Source organism: Prionailurus bengalensis, chromosome A1 (assembly GCF_016509475.1).
Source record: "Prionailurus bengalensis isolate Pbe53 chromosome A1, Fcat_Pben_1.1_paternal_pri, whole genome shotgun sequence".
Lineage (NCBI taxonomy): Eukaryota > Metazoa > Chordata > Mammalia > Carnivora > Felidae > Prionailurus > Prionailurus bengalensis.
Window position 1 is genome coordinate 87,093,119 of NC_057343.1, and position 21,818 is coordinate 87,114,936.

At 33.7% G+C, this 21,818-nt stretch overlaps 1 protein-coding gene across 1 annotated transcript; it reads left to right on the forward strand.

Annotated features, from left to right (window-relative positions):
• Window positions 1-19,074: 19,074 nt before the first annotated feature.
• LOC122479109 (olfactory receptor 14A2) lies at window positions 19,075-20,022 on the forward strand. Its single transcript, XM_043573128.1, has one exon. It carries the CDS (start codon window positions 19,075-19,077, stop codon window positions 20,020-20,022), a length of 948 nt encoding a protein of 315 aa, XP_043429063.1.
• The last annotated feature ends 1,796 nt before the right edge of the window (window positions 20,023-21,818 follow it).

Genomic DNA, 21,818 nt, shown 5'->3' on the forward strand with positions numbered 1-21,818 from the left:
GGAAAAATAACAATACACAAGGGCTTACAACAGCTTAAGGAAGGAAATAATAAAGAATAAAGCAGAAATAGATGATATAGAAAGAAACGAAAAAAGAATTCAAGCCAGACTTAACAAGAAGAAACAAGAAATGATACAAATAATTAAAATCACAAAAGAGAGTAGAGAAATAACAACCAACACCACAGAAAAACAAACAATTGCAAGAGAATATTATGAAAAACTATATGCCCCAAATTGGACAACCTGGAAGAAATGGATAAATTCAGAAACGTATGAGCTACAAAAACTGAAATAAAAAATAGAAAACCTGAACAGACTAATAACCAGCAGTAATTGAATCACTAATCAAAAACTCTCAACAAACAAGACTCCAGGACCAGTTGGTTTCATAGGTGAATTCTACCAAACATTTAAGGAAGACTTAATACCCATACTCCTCAAACTTTTTCAAAATAAAACTGGATGAAAAACTTCCAAATTCATCCATAGGGCCAGTATTAGCCTGGTTCCAAAACCAAAGATTCCACTAAAATAATAATAATAATAATAATAGCTACAGGCCAATATTCCTGATAAATATAGATACAAAAATTCTCAATAGAATACTAGCAAACTGTATCCACAATACCTTGAAAAAAGCATTCACCATGTTCAAGTGGGTTTTATTTCTAGTTTGCAAGGGTGGTTCAATATTTACAAACCAAAATGACATACCATATTAATAAAATAAACGATATGAAACATATGATCATTTTAACAGATGCAGAAAAAACATTTGTCATATTACAATATTCATTCATGATAAAAACCGTCAAGAAGGTACGTTTAGAGGAAATATGCTACAACATAACAAAATCCATCTATTAAATACCCACAGTTAATATCATCTTCAATGGGGAAAAACTAAGAACTTTCTTTCTCAGGTTGGGAATAAGATAAGGATGTCCACTGTCACCACTGTTATTGAAAATAGTACTGTAAGTCCTAGACAGAAATCAGAGAACAAAATGAAAGAAAAGTTACCAAATAATCAAGGAAGAAGTAAAATTGTCATTAACTACAGATTACAAGATACTCTATGTAGAAAGCCCAAAAGATTCCACCAAAAAAACCCAGAAATTTGATGAACAAATTAAGTGAACTCACAGGATTTAAAATCAACAAAGAGAGATCCCTTGCATTTCTTTACACCAATATTGAAACAGCAGAAAGACTAATGAAGGAATCGATCCCATTTACAATTCCACCAAAAACAATAAGATACCTAGGAATAAACCTAGTCAAAGACTAGAAAGACCTGTACTCTGAAAACTATCAAGCACTAATGAAAAATTGAAGATGACACAAAGAAATGGAAAAGTATTTCATGCTTATGGATTGGAAGAATGAATATTCTTATGTTGTCTATATTACTCAAAGCAACCTGCACATTTAATGCAATCTTGTCAAAATACCACCAGTATATTTCACAGGGCAAGAACAAACAATCCTAAAATTTGTATGGAACCACAACAGACCCTGAATACCGAGAGCAATCTTGAAAAAGAAAAGCAAAACTGCAGGCATCACAATTCCAGACTTCAGGTTATATTACAAAACTTTAGTGATTAAGAAAGTATGATAATGGCACAAAAAATAGACACATAGACCAATAGAACACAATAAAATCTCCAGAAATAAGTTAACATCTACATTGCCAATTAGTATTTGAAAAAAACAAGAGAGACTATCCAATGGCAAAAAGATAGTTTCTTCAAACACTAGTGTTGAGATAACTGGACAGCTGCATGCAAAACAATAAAACTAGACCAATTGCATGAACCAAACAGAAAAATAAATTTAGAGTCTATTAAATACCTAACTGTGAGACCTGAAACCATCAATATCACAGAAGACAACACAGTAACCCATTTGACATCAGCCATAGCATTAACTTACCAGATATGTCCTTTGAGGCAAGGGAAATAAAGGACAATAAACTATTGGGACTTCATTTAAAAAATACAAGAAACCAAAAAACAAACAAAACAAACAAACGGCAACAACAAAAAACCTTCCACACAGCAAAGGGAATAATTAACAAAACTAAAGGTAACCTATGGATTTGAAGAATATATTTACAAATTACATATCTGATAAAGGGTTTATAACCAAAAAATATAAATAACATAAAATTCAACATCCTGAAGATGAATAATATAATTAAAAATGGGAAGAAGATATGTTAGGTTTGTTTTTCAAAATAAGACATGCAGATAGCCAACAAACACATGAAAAAATGCTTACCATCTCTGATCATCAGGGAAATAATAATCAAAACCACAATTTCCTCACACCGGTCAGAATGGCTAAAATCAACAACACAAGAAACAACAGGTGTGCATGAAGATTCAGAGAAAGGGGAACACTCTTGCACTGTTGGTGGAAATGCTGGAGTATCCACTGTGAAAAATATTATGGAGTTCCCTCAAAAACTTAAATACAGAACTACCCTATGATCCAGCAATTACACTACTAGGTTTTTACCCATGGAATAGGAAAATACTAATTCAAAGTGATACATGCATATCACTCTTTATAGCAGCACGACCTACAATAGACAAATTTTGGAAACAGACCAAGGGTCCAGTGACTGATGAATGCATAAAGAGGATGTGATATTTTTATACAATGGAATAATATTCAGCTATAAAAAAAGAATGAAATCATGCTATTTGCAATGACATGATGGAGCTAGAGAGTGAAGTGTTAAGCAAATAAGTCAGTCAGAGAAAGACAAATATCATATGATTTTACTCATACGTGGACTTTAAGAAAAAAATAGAGAACCAAAGGTGGAAATAAAAAGAGAGGGAGGCAAACCAAGTAACAGACTCTTGAATATCAAGAACAACCTGATGGTAAACAGAGGGAAGGTGGTTACTGGGATGGGGTTAATAGGTGATGGGCATCAGGGGAGTGCAATTGTTGTGATGTGCGTTGGGTGTTGTAAGGAAGTGTTGAATCAGTATATTGTACACGTGAAACTTGTTATGCTCCATGTTAACCAACTGAAATTTAAATAAAAACTTTAGAAAAGTGCTAACAAATCCAACAAATATTTTTTAATAAAAAAATTGTTTTCAAATGATTCTTAAAATTTACCAGGAAAGAAGAAATAAAAAGCAAGGAGTTAGAAACAAAAATTTATTCCTTGACACAGTGGCTTGGTGTTTTGTTTGTTTTCTGTTTTTGTTTTTGTTTTAATATATAGTCTCATATTTGCCTGATGTATAACTATTAGATATTTGGTGCAGTTTTGTGGGGTATGTAACATAGGAATTTTTCTATATGGCTAAAAATTTCCTATTATTTTTATTTCTTTTGCTGTATTCAAAACAATTAGATGTGTAAAAGTTAAAATTAGATACCAGTTGAATTTGAGCTATGGTTCTAGACTATTAATAAGTAAAGAATGTAGCAGCTAGTATACAGAAGCCATCACTGACTCAGTTATATGACACTCTGAAGATGTACTTCCCATATTCGGTAGTACATTTTCACAAGGCTTTTTACTTGCAGCATTATTCGTAATTGTGAAAATTTGGAAAGTACAAAAACATAGGATTTTTGTTAAATAAACTATGTCATATATATGCAATGGATTATTTTTTTTGACTATAAAAATAATGACAGTAATCTATGAGCTGATATGTAGTGATCCCAATCATACAGTAAGTAAAATATTTAACGTAAAAGACATTACATATGAAAACCTACCTTTTTTGCAAAAGGAAACACAGCAAAGGTTGAATTCATTAAGCCTCGAGACTGGTTCCTGCAAGATGCTGAGTGATGGAGTAGTAAAGATAGGAAGGGAGTGGCATTTCAGGGAGTATAATTTTGTTGTTTGTCATCGTGTATATTTTACTTCAGTGAACTTTTCCCAGGGACAGCTCTTGCTTTCCTGATGCTCATTTTGTATCCTGAGAACTGGGCTTGGCTTTCTGCCTGACAAGGCTTGCAGGTACTGGATCTTATGTGTTCAGGAAGCCCTCTGTTAGGTTGGGGGCACCAAAATATGGTGAGGGATATGTTTCCATCCCTGCTGCAGCTAACATCCTACTGTCCATGGCCAGCTCTGGGAAGATTCTCTAAGACTTTCTTCTCGCTATCTTTAGGAATGGTTCAGGACCTTGTAGAGGGTGCGTGTGTCACACTGTCTTTGAGACACCTATTGAGTCTATCAAGTCATAAAAGACAAATTAGCTTTGGTCTTGGGTCCCTTGATAGGTGTAACTTTGGTTTAAAATAAAAGGAAAAAAATATTTTAAAAAAACAGTTTAATACTTTCACAAAATTTTACTGTTTATCTTGGTTGAAAGCTAGAAATAATATATTTGGAAGGATGTTTTTTATTGTGAGAATTTTGTGGCCAGAAGCTGATACTGGAAAGTAATTGGAAGATGCTATTCAGACCCTGATAGGAGCTATTTTTTGAGGCTTCTCTGCTCTTCCAGTTTGGTCCTATTCTACCCATGGTCACTTCTCTAATGACTTAAACCCCTATTTGTTTTTTTTTTGTTTTTTTGTTTTTGTTTTTGTTTTTGTTTTCTGAAATTTATTGACAAATTGGTTTCCATACAACACCCAGTGCTCATCCCAAAAGGTGCCCTCCTCAATACCCATCACCCACCCTCTCCTCCCTCCCACCCCCCATCAACCCTCAGTTTGTTCTCAGTTTTTAACAGTCTCTTATGCTTTGGCTCTCTCCCATTCTAACCTCTTTTTTTTTTTCCTTCCCCTCCCCCATGGGTTCCTGTTAAGTTTCTCAGGATCCACATAAGAGTGAAACCATATGGTATCTGTCTTTCTCTGTATGGCTTATTTCACTTAGCATCACACTCTCCAGTTCCATCCACGTTGCTACAAAAGGCCATATTTCATTTTTTCTCATTGCCATGTAATATTCCATTGTGTATATAAACCACAATTTCTTGATCCATTCATCAGTTGATGGACATTTAGGCTCTTTCCATAATTTGGCTATTGTTGAGAGTGCTGCTATGAACATTGGGGTACAAGTGGCCCTATGCATCAGTGCTCCTGTATCCCTTGGATAAATTCCTAGCAGTGCTATTGCTGGGTCATAGGGTAGGTCTATCTTTAATTTTCTGAGGAACCTCCACACTGCTTTCCAGAGCGGCTGCACCAATTTGCATTCCCACCAACAGTGCAAGAGGGTTCCCATTTCTCCACATCCTCTCCAGCATCTGTAGTCTCCTGATTTGTTCATTTTGGCCACTCTGACTGGCGTGAGGTGATACCTGAGTGTGGTTTTGATTTGTATTTCCCTGATACGGAGCGACGCTGAACATCTTTTCATGTGCCTGTTGGCCATCCGGATGTCTTCTTTAGAGAAGTGTCTATTCATGTTTTCTGCCCATTTCTTCACTGGATTATTTGTTTTTCGGGTGTGGAGTGTGGTGAGCTCTTTATAGATTTTGGATACTAGCCCTTTGTCCGATATGTCATTTGTGAATATCTTTTCCCATTCCGTTGGTTGCCTTTTAGTTTTGTTGGTTGTTTCCTTTGCTGTGCAGAAGCTTTTTATCTTCATAAGGTCCCAGTAATTCACTTTTGCTTTTAATTCCCTTGCCTTTGGGGATGTGTCGAGTAAGAGATTGCTACGGCTGAGGTCAGAGAGGTCTTTTCCTGCTTTCTCCTCTAAGGTTTTGATGGTTTCCTGTCTCACATTTAGGTCCTTTATCCATTTTGAGTTTATTTTTGTGAATGGTGTGAGAAAGTGGTCTAGTTTCAACCTTCTGCATGTTGCTGTCCAGTTCTCCCAGCACCATTTGTTAAAGAGGCTGTCTTTTTTCCATTGGATGTTCTTTCCTGCTTTGTCAAAGATGAGTTGGCCATACGTTTGTGGGTCTAGTTCTGGGGTTTCTATTCTATTCCATTGGTCTATGTGTCTGTTTTGGTGCCAATACCATGCTGTCTTGATGATGACAGCTTTGTAGTACGACCCATCTATTTGCTGTCTACAAGAGACTCATTTTAGACCTGAGGACACCTTTAGATTGAGAGTGAGGGGATGGAGAACTATTTATCATGCGACTGGAAGCCAAAAGAAAGCTGGAGTAGCCATACTTATATCAGACAAACTAGACTTTAAATTAAAGGCTGTAACAAGAGATGAAGAAGGACATTATATAATAGTTACAGGGTCTATCCATCAGGAAGAGCTAACAATTATAAATGTCTATGCACCGAATACCGGAGCCCCCAAATATATAAAACAATTACTCATAAACATAAGCAACCTTATTGATAAGAATGTGGTAATTGTAGGGGACTTTAATACACCACTTACAGAAATGGATAGATCATCTAGACACACGGTCAATAAAGAAACAAGGGCCCTTAATGAGACATTGGATCAGATGGACTTGACAGATATATTTAGAACTCTGCATCCCAAAGCAACAGAATATACTTTCTTCTCGAGTGCACATGGAACATTCTCCAAGATAGATCATATACTGGGTCACAAAACAGCCCTTCATAAGTTTACAAGAATTGAAATTATACCATGCTTACTTTCAGACCACAATGCTATGAAGCTTGAAATCAACCACAGAAAAAAGTCTGGAAAACCTCCAAAAGCATGGAGGTTAAAGAACACCCTACTAACGAATGAGTGGGTCAACCAGGCAATTAGAGAAGAAATTAAAAAATATATGGAAACAAACGAAAATGAAAATACAACAATCCAAACGCTTTGGGACGCAGCAAAGGCAGTCCTGAGAGGAAAATACATTGCATTCCAGGCCTATCTCAAGAAACAAGAAAAATCCCAAATACAAAATCTAACAGCACACCTAAAGGAACTAGAAGCAGAACAGCAAAGGCAGCCTAAGCCCAGCAGAAGAAGAGAAATAATAAAGATCAGAGCAGAAATAAACAATATAGAAAATAAAAAAACTGTAGAGCAGATCAACGAAACCAAGAGTTGGTTTTTTGAAAAAATAAACAAAATTGACAAACCTCTAGCCAGGCTTCTCAAAAAGAAAAGGGAGATGACCCAAATAGATAAAATCATGAATGAAAATGGAATTATTACAACCAATCCCTCAGAGATACAAACAATTATCAGGGAATACTATGAAAAATTATATGCCAACAAACTGGACAACCTGGAAGAAATGGACAAATTCCTGAACACCCACACTCTTCCAAAACTCAATCAGGAGGAAATAGAAAGCTTGAACAGACCCATAACCAGCGAAGAAATTGAATCGGTTATCAAAAATCTCCCAACAAATAAGAGTCCAGGACCAGATGGCTTCCCAGGGGAGTTCTACCAGACATTTAAAGCAGAGATAATACCTATCCTTCTCAAGCTATTCCAAGAAATAGAAAGGGAAGGAAAACTTCCAGACTCATTCTATGAAGCCAGTATTACTTTGATTCCTAAACCAGACAGAGACCCAGTAAAAAAAGAGAACTACAGGCCAATATCCCTGATGAATATGGATGCAAAAATTCTCAATAAGATACTAGCAAATCGAATTCAACGGCATATAAAAAGAATTATTCACCATGATCAAGTGGGATTAAACCCCTATTTGAATCCCTGATGACTGTATGCCCTGTCAGCTCTGACACCATCTTGTTGAAATGGTGGTGCTGAGGATGACTTAGAGTTCCATATGCTTCTTTTGTAAACTGAGTCTGAAAAGAAGCAATCAAATCGATGAAGATATGAAAAAGATCTCCCCAAACTGGCTCACTTAGGATTTCTTCCTTCCTATGGTTTTCCCTTCTTTTTTCTCTTTTGCCATCTTAGAGCTTCCATTTAGTTTCCTTGAATCTTTTGTCATATTCCCCATTGGACCCCTAGTTTATACATCCTTTTCTCCACCCCACCAATCCTCACTGACACTTTCTTGTGCCTTTGTGTTTCTTGTGTCTTTGATTTTAGCCATTCTGACTGTTGTGAATGATACCTCGTTGTAGTTTTGATTTCCATTTCTCTGGTGATGCACATAAGGTTGAGCATCTCTTCGTGTGCCCGTTGTCCATCTGTATGTCTTCCTTGGAAAAATGTCTGTTCATATTTCTGCTTATTTTGAATTGAGTTACCTGTTTATTCAGTGTTCAGTTGTATCCTTTCTTATATAGTTTGCACACTAGTCCTTAATAAGCTATGTCATTTGCAAATATCTTCTCTCCTTCAGTAGGCCGTCTTTTACTTTTGTTGAATGTTTCCTTCCCTTTGCAGAAGCATTTTATTTGTATATAGTCCAATAGTTTATTTTTACTTTTTTCCCCTTGCCTCAGGAGATATATGTAAAAAAATGTTGCTACAGTAATGTCAGAGATATTACTTCCAGTATCCTCTTCTATTTTTTTTTTTCTTTCATGGTTTCAGGTAACATAGTTAGGTCTTAACCTATTGGAACTTTTTTTGTGAATGGCATGAAAAAGTGATCCAGTGTCACTACTTTGCATATACCTGTCCAGTTTTCTGAAAACCATATGTTGAAGAGATTGTCTTTTGCCCATTGTGTGTTCTACCCTCTTTTACCTAAGACTAATGGACCATATAATTGTGGTTTTATTTCTGAGTTTTCTATTCTGTTCCATGTATTTATATGTTTGGTTTTTGTGCCAGTACCATCCTGTTTTGATCACTACAACTTTGCAATAGAATTCTTATACCCCCAGCTTTGCTTTTTTTTTTTTTAAGATTTAAAATTGCTTTGGTTATTGAAGGCTTTTTTTTCTTTTTTCTTTCTTTTTTTTCCTTTTTCTTTTGTTCCATAAAAATTTTAGGATTGTTCTAGTTCTGGAAATACTTCTCTTGATATTTTGATAAAGATTTCATTAGGTCTGCAGATTGCTTTGTGTAGTATAGTCAATTTCATGATTTTTTGTTTTCCACCAATGAGCATGCAATGTCTTTCCATTTCTTTGTGTTGTCTGTTACTTCATCAGTGTTTTATAGTTTTCAGAGTACAGGCCTTTCACATCTTTGGTTCAGTTTATTCCTAGATATTTTATTCCTTTTGGTGCAATTGTAAAAAGTAAACAATTGGAATTTCATCAAAGTAAAAAGCTTCTGCACAGTGAAAGAAACAATCGACAAAACTAAAAGGCAATCTATGAAAAGGGAGAATATATTTGCAAATTAGACATCTGATAAAAGGTTAGTATCCAAAATATATAAAGAACTTATAGAGTTTAACACAAAAAAATAAATAATACAATTTTAAAAATAAGATTGTTTTCTTAACTTCACTTTCTACACTTTCACTATTAGTATATAAAAAGTCAACACATTTCTGTACATTGATTTTGTATCCTGTGACTAAATTGAATTTATTTATCCGTTCTAGTAGAGGTTTTGTTTTGTTTTGGTTTGGTTTTTTGTTTTTTGTTTTTGGGTTTTTTTTTTTTGGTGGAGTCTTTAGGATTTTCTCTATATAGTATCATGTAATCTGCAAATAGTGAAAATTTTAATTCTTCCTTATGAATTCAGAAGCCTTTCATTTCTTCATTTTTGTGTTTGTTTTTGTTTTTGTTTTTGGTGATTTCTGTGGCTATGACTTCCAGTACTATGTTCAACAAAAATGTTGAGACTGCACATCTTTGTCTTATTCATGACCTTAGAGGAAAAACTTCCAGTTGCTCTTTATTTAGTATGATATCATTGTGGGTTTTTTATATAAGGTCTTTAATTTGTTGAGACATGTTCCCTTTAAACTTACTATGTTGGGGGTTTTATCATAAATGTCATAACTTTGGCAAATGCTTTTTCTTCATCTATTGAAATGATTATATGCTTTATATATTTTATTTATGTGATGTATTATGTTGAGTGATTGCAAATATTGAACCACACTAGCATCCTGGGAATAAATCCTACATAATCATGGTGAAGATTTTCTTTTTAAATGTGTTGTTGAATTTGATTTGCTAGTGTTTTGTTGAGGATTTTGCATTTATGTTCATCAGAGTTATTGTCCCGTGGTCTTCTTTTTTGTGTGTGGTGTCTTAATTGAGTTTTTGTTAGATACCTTTATCTAGCTTTATTATTAAGGTAATGTTGATCTCACAGAATGAACTTGGAAGTTTTCCTTCCTCTTCTATGTTTTAGGATAGTTTTGGAAGAATATTTATTAACTATTTTTTAAATGTTTGCTGAAATCCCCCTGTGAAGTCATCTAGCCCTGGACTTTTGTTTGTTGGGAGTTATTTTATAATGAGGAAAATATCTCATTCCAAAAAATATGATTTCATCAAAAGGAACAAAGATGTATTCTTCAATGTATGAGTAATTGTATAAAATCCATCATCAAACATATATTAGTCAAATTACTGAAGCTTGTGAAAAAATCAAGTATTTTATTAAACTGCAAAGCTTAGTTAAATCATTTTATTTATTTTTTTGAAATATTTTATTTTTAAGTGGTCTCTACACCCAACTTGGGCCTTGAACCTACAACCCAGAGTTCAAGAGTCACATGCTCTACCGAGTGAGTCAGAATTGCATGCTCTCCTGATGGAACCAGCCAGGTGCCCCAAAATTATGTTTAATTGTTTAAGTTTATTTATGTTGAGAGAGCGAGTGAGAGAGAGTAAGCATAGGAGAAGCAGAGAGAGGGAGAGAAAGAAAAAGAGAGAAAGAACCCCAAGAAGGCCCTGCGATGTCAGTATGGAACCTGATGCAGGGTTCAAACTCACAAACTATGAGATCATGACCTGAGCTAAAATCAAGCTGGACGCTTGACTTACTGAGCCACCCAGGTGCCCCAATCATTTTAAATTAAAATCAAATTTCCGTAAGATACCGAAAAGTAAAAGGTATAGCTGGAATAAATAAAATATAGATGCAAAATCTAAGATTAACATGCAAAATAAATAAAATATAATGGAACATGATAATTTCAGAAGAATAAAAATCTCATAAAATCTCATGTATATGGAGCTCAGTACAGAAGTTCAAATCATCAAAGTTGTAAGAGGAAAATTCATAATTCCTATATAATTAAAACAGAAAGTGAAAGAGTATAAGAGAAATTAATTTATATTAAAACTGACAATCCAAGATAATTACCAACAAGTCGCCATGATATATTCATCTGTGATACAAATAATTCCAAAAGCTAGTTAATTGTGGCACAAAATAAATAATCCTACTCATCACTTCAGCTTTAGTTATCTTTCCATTATTCTACTCCTTTCAGCCTTTCATAGGACTTTACCAAGAGGTGATGTAATACCTTTGATCCTCAGACAGTAGGTAACAGGCCTCAAAGTTAGGGGCCTTGTTCTATCACAGAAAAGAACACAGACACAAACAAGTCCAGAAGAGCATGCTGACCAGAGGCTGGCTTTAAAAAAGCAAATAGAGCTTGTTAGAAGGAATGCACTCACCACAATGAGATGAGGCAAGCAGGTGAAAATGTTTTGGACTGCTTCTGTCTGGTTGGGATCTTTAACACAGTGTAAAAAATATATACATAAGAGACCACAATGCACACTAAACATGAAAATGCATAACAAACATCAATGGCCACACTGAAATTAATAGTTGCATGTTCCTCAGAACAAGTCAGATTTAGTAAGGCAGGCACATCACTGAAGAACTGATATATGATAGTGGACCCACAGAAATGTAAAGGGAATGTCCCATTAGTTGATTTGTGCTTTTGTTTTGTTTCTCTTGACTCCAGAGACATATCTACAAAGAAGTTGCTATGGTTGATGTCAAAGAGGCTACTGTCTGTCTTCTCCTCTAGGATTTTGATGACTTCAGGCCCACATTTAGGTCTTTAATTCATTTTGAATTTATTTTTGTATTTGGTGTATGATAATGTTCTGGTTTTATTCTGTTGCATGTTGCTGTCCAGTTTTCCCAACACTGTTTATTTAAAAAACTGCCTTTTTCCCACTGGACATTCTTCCCTGTCTTGTTGAAGATTAATCTACCATATACTTGTTTGTAATATAACTTGAAGTTAAGAATTGTGGTGCCTCCAGTTTTGGTTATCTTTTTCAAGATTGTTTTGGCTACCTGGGATATTTTGTGGTTACATACAAAATTTAGGATTGTTTGTTCTAGTTTTGTGAAAAAAAAATGCTGTTGCTCTTTTGAAAGAGATTGCATTAACTATATGGATTGTGTTGGGTAAAGAGGACATTTTAACAATATTTGTTATTTCAGTCCATGAGCATAGACTGATTTTTACATTTCTTTTTGTCATCTTGAGTTTCTTTCATCAGTGTTTTATAGTTTTCAGAGTACAGGTCTTTCACCTCTTTGGTTAAGTTTATTTAATAGTATATATATATTTTTTTAATTTTATTTTTAGAGAGAGAGAAAGAGATAATGAGCAGGGGAGAGAACACACACACATACACACACACGCGCACACACACACACACACACACACACACACAGAAAGAGAGAGAGACAACAGACAGAGAAAGAGAGAGAGAGAATATTGAACAGACTCCATGCTCAGTGCAGATTCTGACACAGGGCTCAATGTCATGACACAGGAATCATGATGTGAGCCACAATCAAGAGTCAGACGCTTATCCATCTGAGCCACCCAGGTGCCCCTATTCATAGGTATCTTATTGTTTATGGTGAAATTACAAATGGGATTGATTCTTTAATTTATCTTTCTGTCACTTCATTACTGCTATACAGAAAGGCAACATATTTCTCTACACTGATTTTGTATACTGTGATTTACTGAATTACTTTATCTAGCAGGTCTTTGGTGGAGTCTCTTCAGTTTCATGACACTATCATTTCATCTGCAAGAAAAGAAAGTTCTCCCTTGCAAATTTGGATGCTATTTATTACTTTTTGTTGTCTCCCAGCTGTGGCTAGTACTTCAAGTACTATTTTATATAACAGTGGTCAGATGGACATCTGTATCTAGTTCCTGACTGGAGAGGAAAAGCTCTTGGTTTATCCCCATTAAGCATGATGTTAACTGTAGCTTTTTTTTACAGATGGCCTTTATTACGTTCAGGTATAGTCCCTTGTTGAAATTTTTATAATGAATTAATGTTGTACTTTGTCAAATGATTTTTCTGCCTCTATTGAAATAATGACGTGGTTCTCATCCTTTCTTTTACTTTTGGAGAGTATCACATTGATTTATTTGTGAATTCCTTGCAGCCTAAGGGTAAATCCCACTTGATCATGGTGAATTATTCTTCAATGGGGCATTGGATTTGGTTTGCTAGTGTATTGTTGAGAATTTTTGCATCCATGTTCATCATGAGTCTTTATCTGGTTTTGGTTTCAGGGTAACGCTGACCACATAGAATGCCTTTTGAAGTTTTCCTTCCTCTTCTACTTTTTTGAAATAGTTTGAGAAGTATCAGTATTTACTATTATTTAACTGTTTGGTATAATTCACGTATGAAACCATCTGGCCCTGGGCTTTTGTTTCTTGGGAGTTTCATGATTACTTCTTCATGATTGCTGGATATCAGTCTGTCCATGCTTTTTCTTCTTCTTCTGTTTTTCTGTTTCAGTCTTGTTAGTTTCCATGCACCTCAGAATTTGTTACCTTCTTCCAGGTGGCCCCACTTGTCGGCATGTAATTTTTCATAGTATTCTCTTATAATTGTTATTTCTGCCGTGTTGGTTACTCTCCTGTCTCACTTCTGAATATATTTATTTGGGTCCTTTCTCTTTCTTTTTTGATAAGTCTGTCTAGAGGTTCATAAATTTTATTAATTTTGTAATAATCATGTCCTGGTTTCATTGATGTGTTCCATTATTATTATTATTATTACTACTATTACTATCATTTAGTTTCTATATAATTTAGTTCTGCTCTAACCCTTATTATTTCCTTCATTCTGATGGCTTTTATCTTTGTATGTTTTTCTTTATGTAGCTCCTTTGGTCTTAAGGTTAGGTTGCTTATGTGAGATTTTTCTTATTTCTTGAGGCAGGCCTGCATTTCTATCTACCTCCCTCTTAGGACCACTTTTGCTGCATGCCAAAAATTTTGAACTGGTTTGTGTTCATTTTATTTTCACTTTCATTTATTTCCATGTACTTTTATTTGTTTTCCATGTAGTTTGATTTCCTGACTGACTCTTTTATTTCTTAGTAGCATCTTGTTTAACTTCTATGAATTAGTGGTCTTTCTATTTTTTTTTTTTATTGTGGGTCACTTCAAGTTTCATAGTATTTTGTTTAGAAAAGGTGCATGGTCTGATTTCAATATTTTGAATTTGTTTAGGCCTGATTTGTCACCTAATATCTGTTCTATTTTGGAGGATATCCCATGTGCACTTGAAAATAATGTGTATTCTGCTGTTTTAGAATGGAATGTTCTAAATATATCTGTTAGGTCCATCTGTTCCAGTGTGTCATTCAAAGCCATTGTGTACTTTCTGATTTTCTGTTCATAAGATTTGTGTATTGATGTTAAGTGTGGTGTTAAAGCCTCCTACCATGATATTGTTATTAAGTAGTACCTTTATGATTGTTATTAAACATTTTATATATTTGGGTGTTCCCATGTTGCTGTTTACTTAATTATTCACAATGTTAGATCTTCTGGTTGGATTGTCTCCTATATGTATGGTATAGTGTCCTTCTGAATCTCATTACAGACTTTCTTTTAAAGTAAAGTTGCTCCAGGTGCACCTGCATGGCTCAGTAAGTTAAGTGTCTGACTTTTAATTTCAGCTAAGGTTGTGATCTCACTGTGAGATCGAGCTTTACATTGAGCTCTGCACTGACAACATGGAGCCGGCTTGGGATTTTTGTTCTTGCTCTTTCTTTGCCTCTCCTTCACTCTCTCTATCTTTCAAAATAAATTAATAAGAATTTAAAAATATTAAGTAGAGATTACCTAATATAAATACTGCCAGTCTATCTTTTTTTTTTGACAACCATTTGTATGGTAGGCATTTCTACATCAAAATAAAAGACTTCTGCATGGTAAAGGGAACAATCAATAAAACAAAATGGCTACCTTCAGAATTGGAGAAGATATTTGCAAATGTCATATATGATAAAACATTCATATTAAAAATATATAAAGAACTTATAAACTCAACACCCAAATAATGAATAATTGAATTAAAAATGGGCTGAAGACATAAATAGACATTTTTCTAAAGAATACATCCAGATAACCAGCAGACACAAGAAAAGATGACCATCATCACGGATCATCTGGGAAATACAAAGCAAAACTACAATGAGATATCACTTCACACCCTTGAGAATGAATAAAATCGAATTCAGAAGAAACAATGAGTGTTGGCAAGAATGTGGAGAAAAAGAACCCTCATGCACTGTTGGTGGGAATGCAGACTGGTACAGCCACTTTTGAGAACAGTATGTAGGTTCCTCAAAATGTTAAAACTAGAACTGCCTTACAATCCATAATTGTACTGCTTAGTGTGTATTCCAAAAAGTACAAAAACACTAATTCAAGTGGATACATTCATTTTTATTTTTATTACAGCATTATTTACAATTGTAAATTTGGAAGCAGCTCAAATGCCAAGGGGTAGATGAATGGATAAAGAAGAAATAATAGAATATTATTCATTCATTAAAAAAAAGAATGAAACCTTACTATTTTCAAATGCATGCATGGAGCTAGAAAGTAAAATGCTAAATGAAATAAGTCGGTAAAAGAAAAACAAATACCATATGATGTCACTCGTGTGTGGAATTTAAGAAACAAAACAAAGAAACAAAGAAAAGAAAAAGACACACCAAGAAACAGACTAACTACAGAGAACAAAGTGTTGGTTACAAGAAGGGAGGTAGGAGGGGCATGGTTGAAATGTTTTGTGGGATTAAAAACTACACTTATCACATAACCATTAATTAATGTACAAAACGTTGAGTTACTATATTGTACACCTAAAACCAATTGAACATTATCTGTTAAATATATTGGAATCATAAATTAAAGACTTAAAAAAATTGGAGAGTTAAGGTAAAGTTTATCTGAAGATCCTTGCAATATTCTTGCAACGTTTTTGTAAGTTTGAACTGATTTTACAAATTAGAGTAAAACAAGGCTATCACAAATAAACCATGTATATTTTGCAATAATTTCAAAATTCATTTTTATTTCATATTTACATCAAATCAATGTGCTGATATTTTAATAAAGTAAGGACAGTTTTAATTCAAAGTTTTGAGATCTCTTTATTCTACATACTGAAATTGTATGTCTTCTAGCACAAATTACCTATCTAATTTTTATTTTTAAATTCGTTTTATTTTGGCAAAAATAAATTTGGATCATAGTCATAAAAAAGTCTGTATTTCAAAACTATTAATTTTTAATTATGTCAAGCTGTGTAAATTATTGTGTAAAATGTTATTTAATTCTCTACACTACTATTTATGCTCTCAACTTTCCATGTAACAGAGATTAAATTTTATTTTTTAAAATATTTTCTTGCAATTATCTAGTAGTAGACAAATGACATTCTGTTAATTATATCTCCAGTAGCCAAAATTATTTCTAAAGGAACTAACTGAAAGTGTTAACTAATGCTACTAAGATCTATTAGATGCCAAAGCAAATGCACACACACACACACACACACACACACAAATAAAAATTGGATCACTTCCAAATTCTTACAATATCTTTAAAAATGATTTCAGTTTTATTACCCTACAATGATTGTTTTTGACAGATGACCAATAAAACTTATTTGCTTTCTATGTTAAATGGCAAGCTTATAGCAAGCCTTCTCAGAGTGTAATACATGTCAGATTTCCAAAGTCAATTGAATAAATGAACATTCTTCAACTTCAGTCAGAGACGCATTGAGTCAGTAATTAGCAATATTTGTCAGAAGTCTTCATGTACAGCAAAGTGCTGAAATTATTAGTATCAATTTTGGAGTGATAACCACAAGTAATAATAGTTTATTACTAAGTGGAGTTAAAGAAATATTTAAGTGTTTTATTATTATTCTAGTAGAATTCTGAATCATGTCCTTTCAGATATATTACACTATGTTTTCTGAGAATTGAACAATTGTGCCTATAAAAAATAACAGTGATTACAATCCATAAGGCCTTAGGAGATTATCACTTAAGGCTATTCAGAAAACTTTTAAGACTCTCCTCTTTTGGGAATTCAAAGCAATTTGTCACATCCCTTAAAAATGATTTGTTGTGGAGACATTGACTAGAGAATATTTCAAATGACGTCACATTTAAAATAAAGGGCAAATGAATTTCCTGGTTGCATTTAATATTCATCCTTCCGTGTTAAAAAAAAATATTACATTGTAGAGATCTTTGAGCTCTTCAACAGAAGATTAGCAATATATTATGCCATAATAACCAAGAATTTCCAAAGGAAGATACAGTTTTATATTAATTTCAGGTAATCAACTGGTAAGTTAAACTGTTTTTGTGAGGCAAGAAAAATTTCCGCTCTCAGGTGTACTTGTTGGAAACATCTGATAAATCATCCTTTGCCCAAGCAGTTGAAGAGTTAGAATTAGTTCAATGTATGCATTTCAGATTTCTATTGGTAAAATGTTAAATAGTCTCCGTTCCAAAACAAACAAACAAGAAAACAAGAATCAGTATTGTAGATATTAAATATATATAGGGCAGAAACCAAAAACAATGAGATTCAATTAACCAAATTTTTCACCCATCTCCCACTTTTGGTGTATCGTTGTATATTTCTCCAGACAGACATTTGGAATAAATTGATAAATGTATTCAAAATTATTTCACTGCCCTACTATACATACTTCTAATTCACCACAAATCACATATGATACATATGTCCATTGCCTTGACTTCCATTTATTTAACTATGCTTCTTAAAATGTTCCATCCACTGGGCTTTTCACTATAGTCTACGTTTCATTTAGGCTTTAGATTTTAGGTAACTCCAAAAGGGAGCCCCTTCCCCTCTATCCTTCAGTGGCCACTGGGATAATCTATAAAATGTTACATTTTTTAAAAAATTTGCAATGGAACCCATCGCCATCTAATTTTTGCTTCTTCATAGATTTATATATTCATCATTGTATGCCTCCTCCCACTGACTGAAAACTTCCAGAAAACCTTTTATTTTTATTTTTTAATATCTGTCATCCAGTTTGGTGTCTGATATATTTAAACACTTGTTGGTCTTTTCATTAAATAATTCTGCACAGTAGCAAACAATGTAGGGAAATAGTTTGATAATATCTGATTTATGGAAAAATAAATTCTAGGCAACATAAAATAATGAATAAAAGATACAGACAGAATAGGTGATACATTTTGTTATAGTAACTTCTAAAGTAGACTTTTATTTAAGATCAATCACTGACAAGGTGCCACAATAACATAGCTTTCTACATATGTGTGTATTCAAATGACATTAAGTTTTGCTAAATAATTTATCTCTTTCTTTCTTTCTTTCTTTCTCTCTGTTTCATATGAAATGAAACATTCAACATATGTGACTGCATGACCTCAAGATAATAAAAACATTGAAAAAATAATCCTTGTTTATATCACCTTGATTATGTCCATATATTTATAAAAAAGTTATTTGCCTACAGTGGAGTATTTAATAAAATGTAAATGTGAGGTAATGATTTTTAATAACAAAGGAGAATTGATTTACTCCCATTAGATTATTAGTAATCCTAACACACTATAAAGACGTAGAACTTTGAATTGTTTTTCAGAAAACAAAAAGATTTGTCATTATGCATGGCACAATACCAGTCTGAGGGCAAGGACTTAGTGTGTTGGGAAAACTTTCATATTTAGTCAAATTGTATACATCTGGTAGCAAGTTCAGATTGAAGCTACAGAATCAGATGTAATTTATATGAAGACTAGTTGAATTCACACACTACTTATGAAACACTTTTACCTTAAAAAATAAGATGGAATTTCTGTAGAAGTATTTAAGATACATAGGATGGCTCTTTTTCAAATAAACGATGGTATATATCAATATAGTTCTGGTCAGGTGGTAGAAATTGACTTTTTCATTATTTCATTGTCCTAACAGGCAGTGAAGAGACTCTAGCATGGCCAATGTCACCTTAGTGACAGGATTTCTTCTTGTGGAGTTTTCTGAGATCCAAGAGCTTCAGATATTATATGGTGTGCTCTTCCTACTGATTTATCTGGCTGTCCTGATGAGTAACCTTCTCATCATCACTCTCATTACCCTAGACCAGCATCTACAGACACCAATGTACTTTTTCCTGAAGAATTTGTCATTCCTGGATGTCTTCCTTGTGTCTGTCCCAATCCCCAAATTGATTGTCAACAGCCTAACATACAGCAATTCCATCTCCATTTTAGGGTGTGCCTTCCAGCTACTTTTCATGACTTCCTTCTCAGCAAGTGAGGTATTTGTCCTAACTGCCATGTCCTATGACCGCTATGTAGCCATATGCTGTCCTCTGCAGTACGAAGTCATCATGAATGCTGGTGCCTGTACACTGATGGCAGGTGTTTCCTGGGCCATTGGAGGACTCTTTGGAACTGTGTATACTGCTGGCACATTTTTCATGCCATTCTGTGGCTCCAATGTGATCCCACAGTTTTTCTGTGATGTTTCCTCATTGTTAAGTATCTCCTGTTCTGAAACACTCCTAGTGGTGTATACAAGTATTGGGATAGGTATGTGTTTAGGCATATCTTGTTTCATCTGTATTGTGATCTCCTATGCTTATATTTTCTCCACTGTGCTGAAGATTCCTACCACAAAAGGTCAGTCAAAAGCTTTCTCCACATGCTTTCCCCATCTTGTTGTTTTTACTCTTTTTATTATAACTGCCTGTTTTGTTTATCTGAAAGCAACCTCAAATACACCCCTAGTTATTGACAGGTTGCTTTCTGTGGTTTACACCGTGATACCTCCAATACTCAACCCTGTAATTTACAGCCTGAGGAACAAGGACATGAAATGGGCTCTTATGAGATTGCTGCAGAAAACACTTGGTTTCACATCTTTTAATACTAACTAACATCTATCCATGATATAGTATCTTACTGATCACAATAGATTTTCTCATCAGTTACCTCATTCCTAATTTTGGAACAATTCAATAAAAGAAAACTATGTACTCACATACACTAATGTAAATAAATTCTCAACAGCCTAATTGTCTGTTTCCAGTTCAGGTAGTGGTATTATACACAACTAACACATAAGTGTCACATGTTTCTCATGCAGTGGTCTTCAATGACAAAGAATCTCTTCATTTGTGGTATGATCTTCTAAAAGAATTGCTTGTTTCTCATGATGTTTATAATTTTTGTGATTTAATCTCATTTTCACTATTTTATTACATATTTTTAAATGAGGCACTTCAACAGGTACAGTGCCATAAAAAGCATTTGAAATATCAAGATAATATTTTCATATCACTTTCCTGAAGGATCAGACTGTCTAGTGCTGAAGCAGAACAAAAAGTAAGCAAACATAATGCAGTAGGCTATTGGCCATTCTAGAGATGTTCCTACATCTATAAACAACACTCAGGAGAGACACATAAAACAGAGACAAAATCCTGGAGAGAAATACATCTCAGCACAGTTCCCCAAGATAACTCTTGATCAACTGGGTAAATAGTATTTCCAGAGAGACACCAGGCAGAGGTCTGAGTCTATAAGACATGTATGCCTGCATGTCTACCTGTCTATAATTCAGAAAGGCCCTTACTACTATTTATGGCATGATGAATGGTTCTAATGAGTGACATGAAGCTATAAAATATATTAATACTATAGCAGAAGTTTCTCACTTGGGGATGGACTCTCTTTTGACTTCTTCACTAGTGCCTCCAATATGTTTTTTTTTAATTAATTTGTACAAAACTACATAAAGATTCTATGTTTTATAAAAACTCTCTGAGATTTACATTGACATTGTTCCATCCTTAATTGTTTAAGGAAAATAATACAAAGGTTTCTTAGATGTTTTCAATCGGATTCTTTTATTTTTAAATCATAATATAAATGTTTTATTGTCACTTGGATGAAAAGTGGTTGATATTTTAATCAACCACTTTAATCAAGTGATAGATGGTTTATATTTTTTCTCAGGCACAAATGATCTCATTTAACCATGTCCCCAAATATCCTCTGACAACTTTGGTTTTTACCATGCTAATATCATTTATAAATATATACTTATGCTTTTTCATATATGTTAAATACAATTTTATATATCATATACATAAGATTATCTTTAAGATTTCCCATAGAATCCATGAAAAAGTCCCCACTTATTTTTGTTCTTTACCCTTAAAGAAAGAAATATGGCAAACATAATTGGATTTGTTTGATGGGTATGTGTATCAACTGTCAGAATTACCTGGGAAAATCTGTCAAAAAAAAAAGATTCTTAGACTGCTTGTGGTTAAATTTATATTGTAAAAAAATGGTACTGGATTCAATATTTTGAAATTGAATATTTCATGAGAAATTCCTGGAGATATTTTTGTTCCCTCACTATCTATAATGTGTTTTTATTATGAGAGAAAACACTAATTGAAAAACTATTTTTTTCTTTAGAAGACTGGCAACTGTTAAATATAGGAGTGATTGAAAAGTCATCATTTTAATAATCCATATCACAAGTGATGTAATCAGTAATGGATACTAAAACCTTTAGGATAGAAGTTGTAAGGAATGACATATTCTCATGATGACAGGTAATGAGTTAGGTTGAATTTCCTGAAAGAATGTGAGAATGACATGTGAAGAAAAGGTTTTCGTATTTTTCTGTGATGCAGATCATAAAGCCCTCAGGTGAAGG

Bases quoted from the DNA above. Each gene is read 5' to 3' on its own strand.
- LOC122479109 (XM_043573128.1), top strand. From the start codon at position 19,075: ATGGCCAATGTCACCTTAGTGACAGGATTTCTTCTTGTGGAGTTTTCT.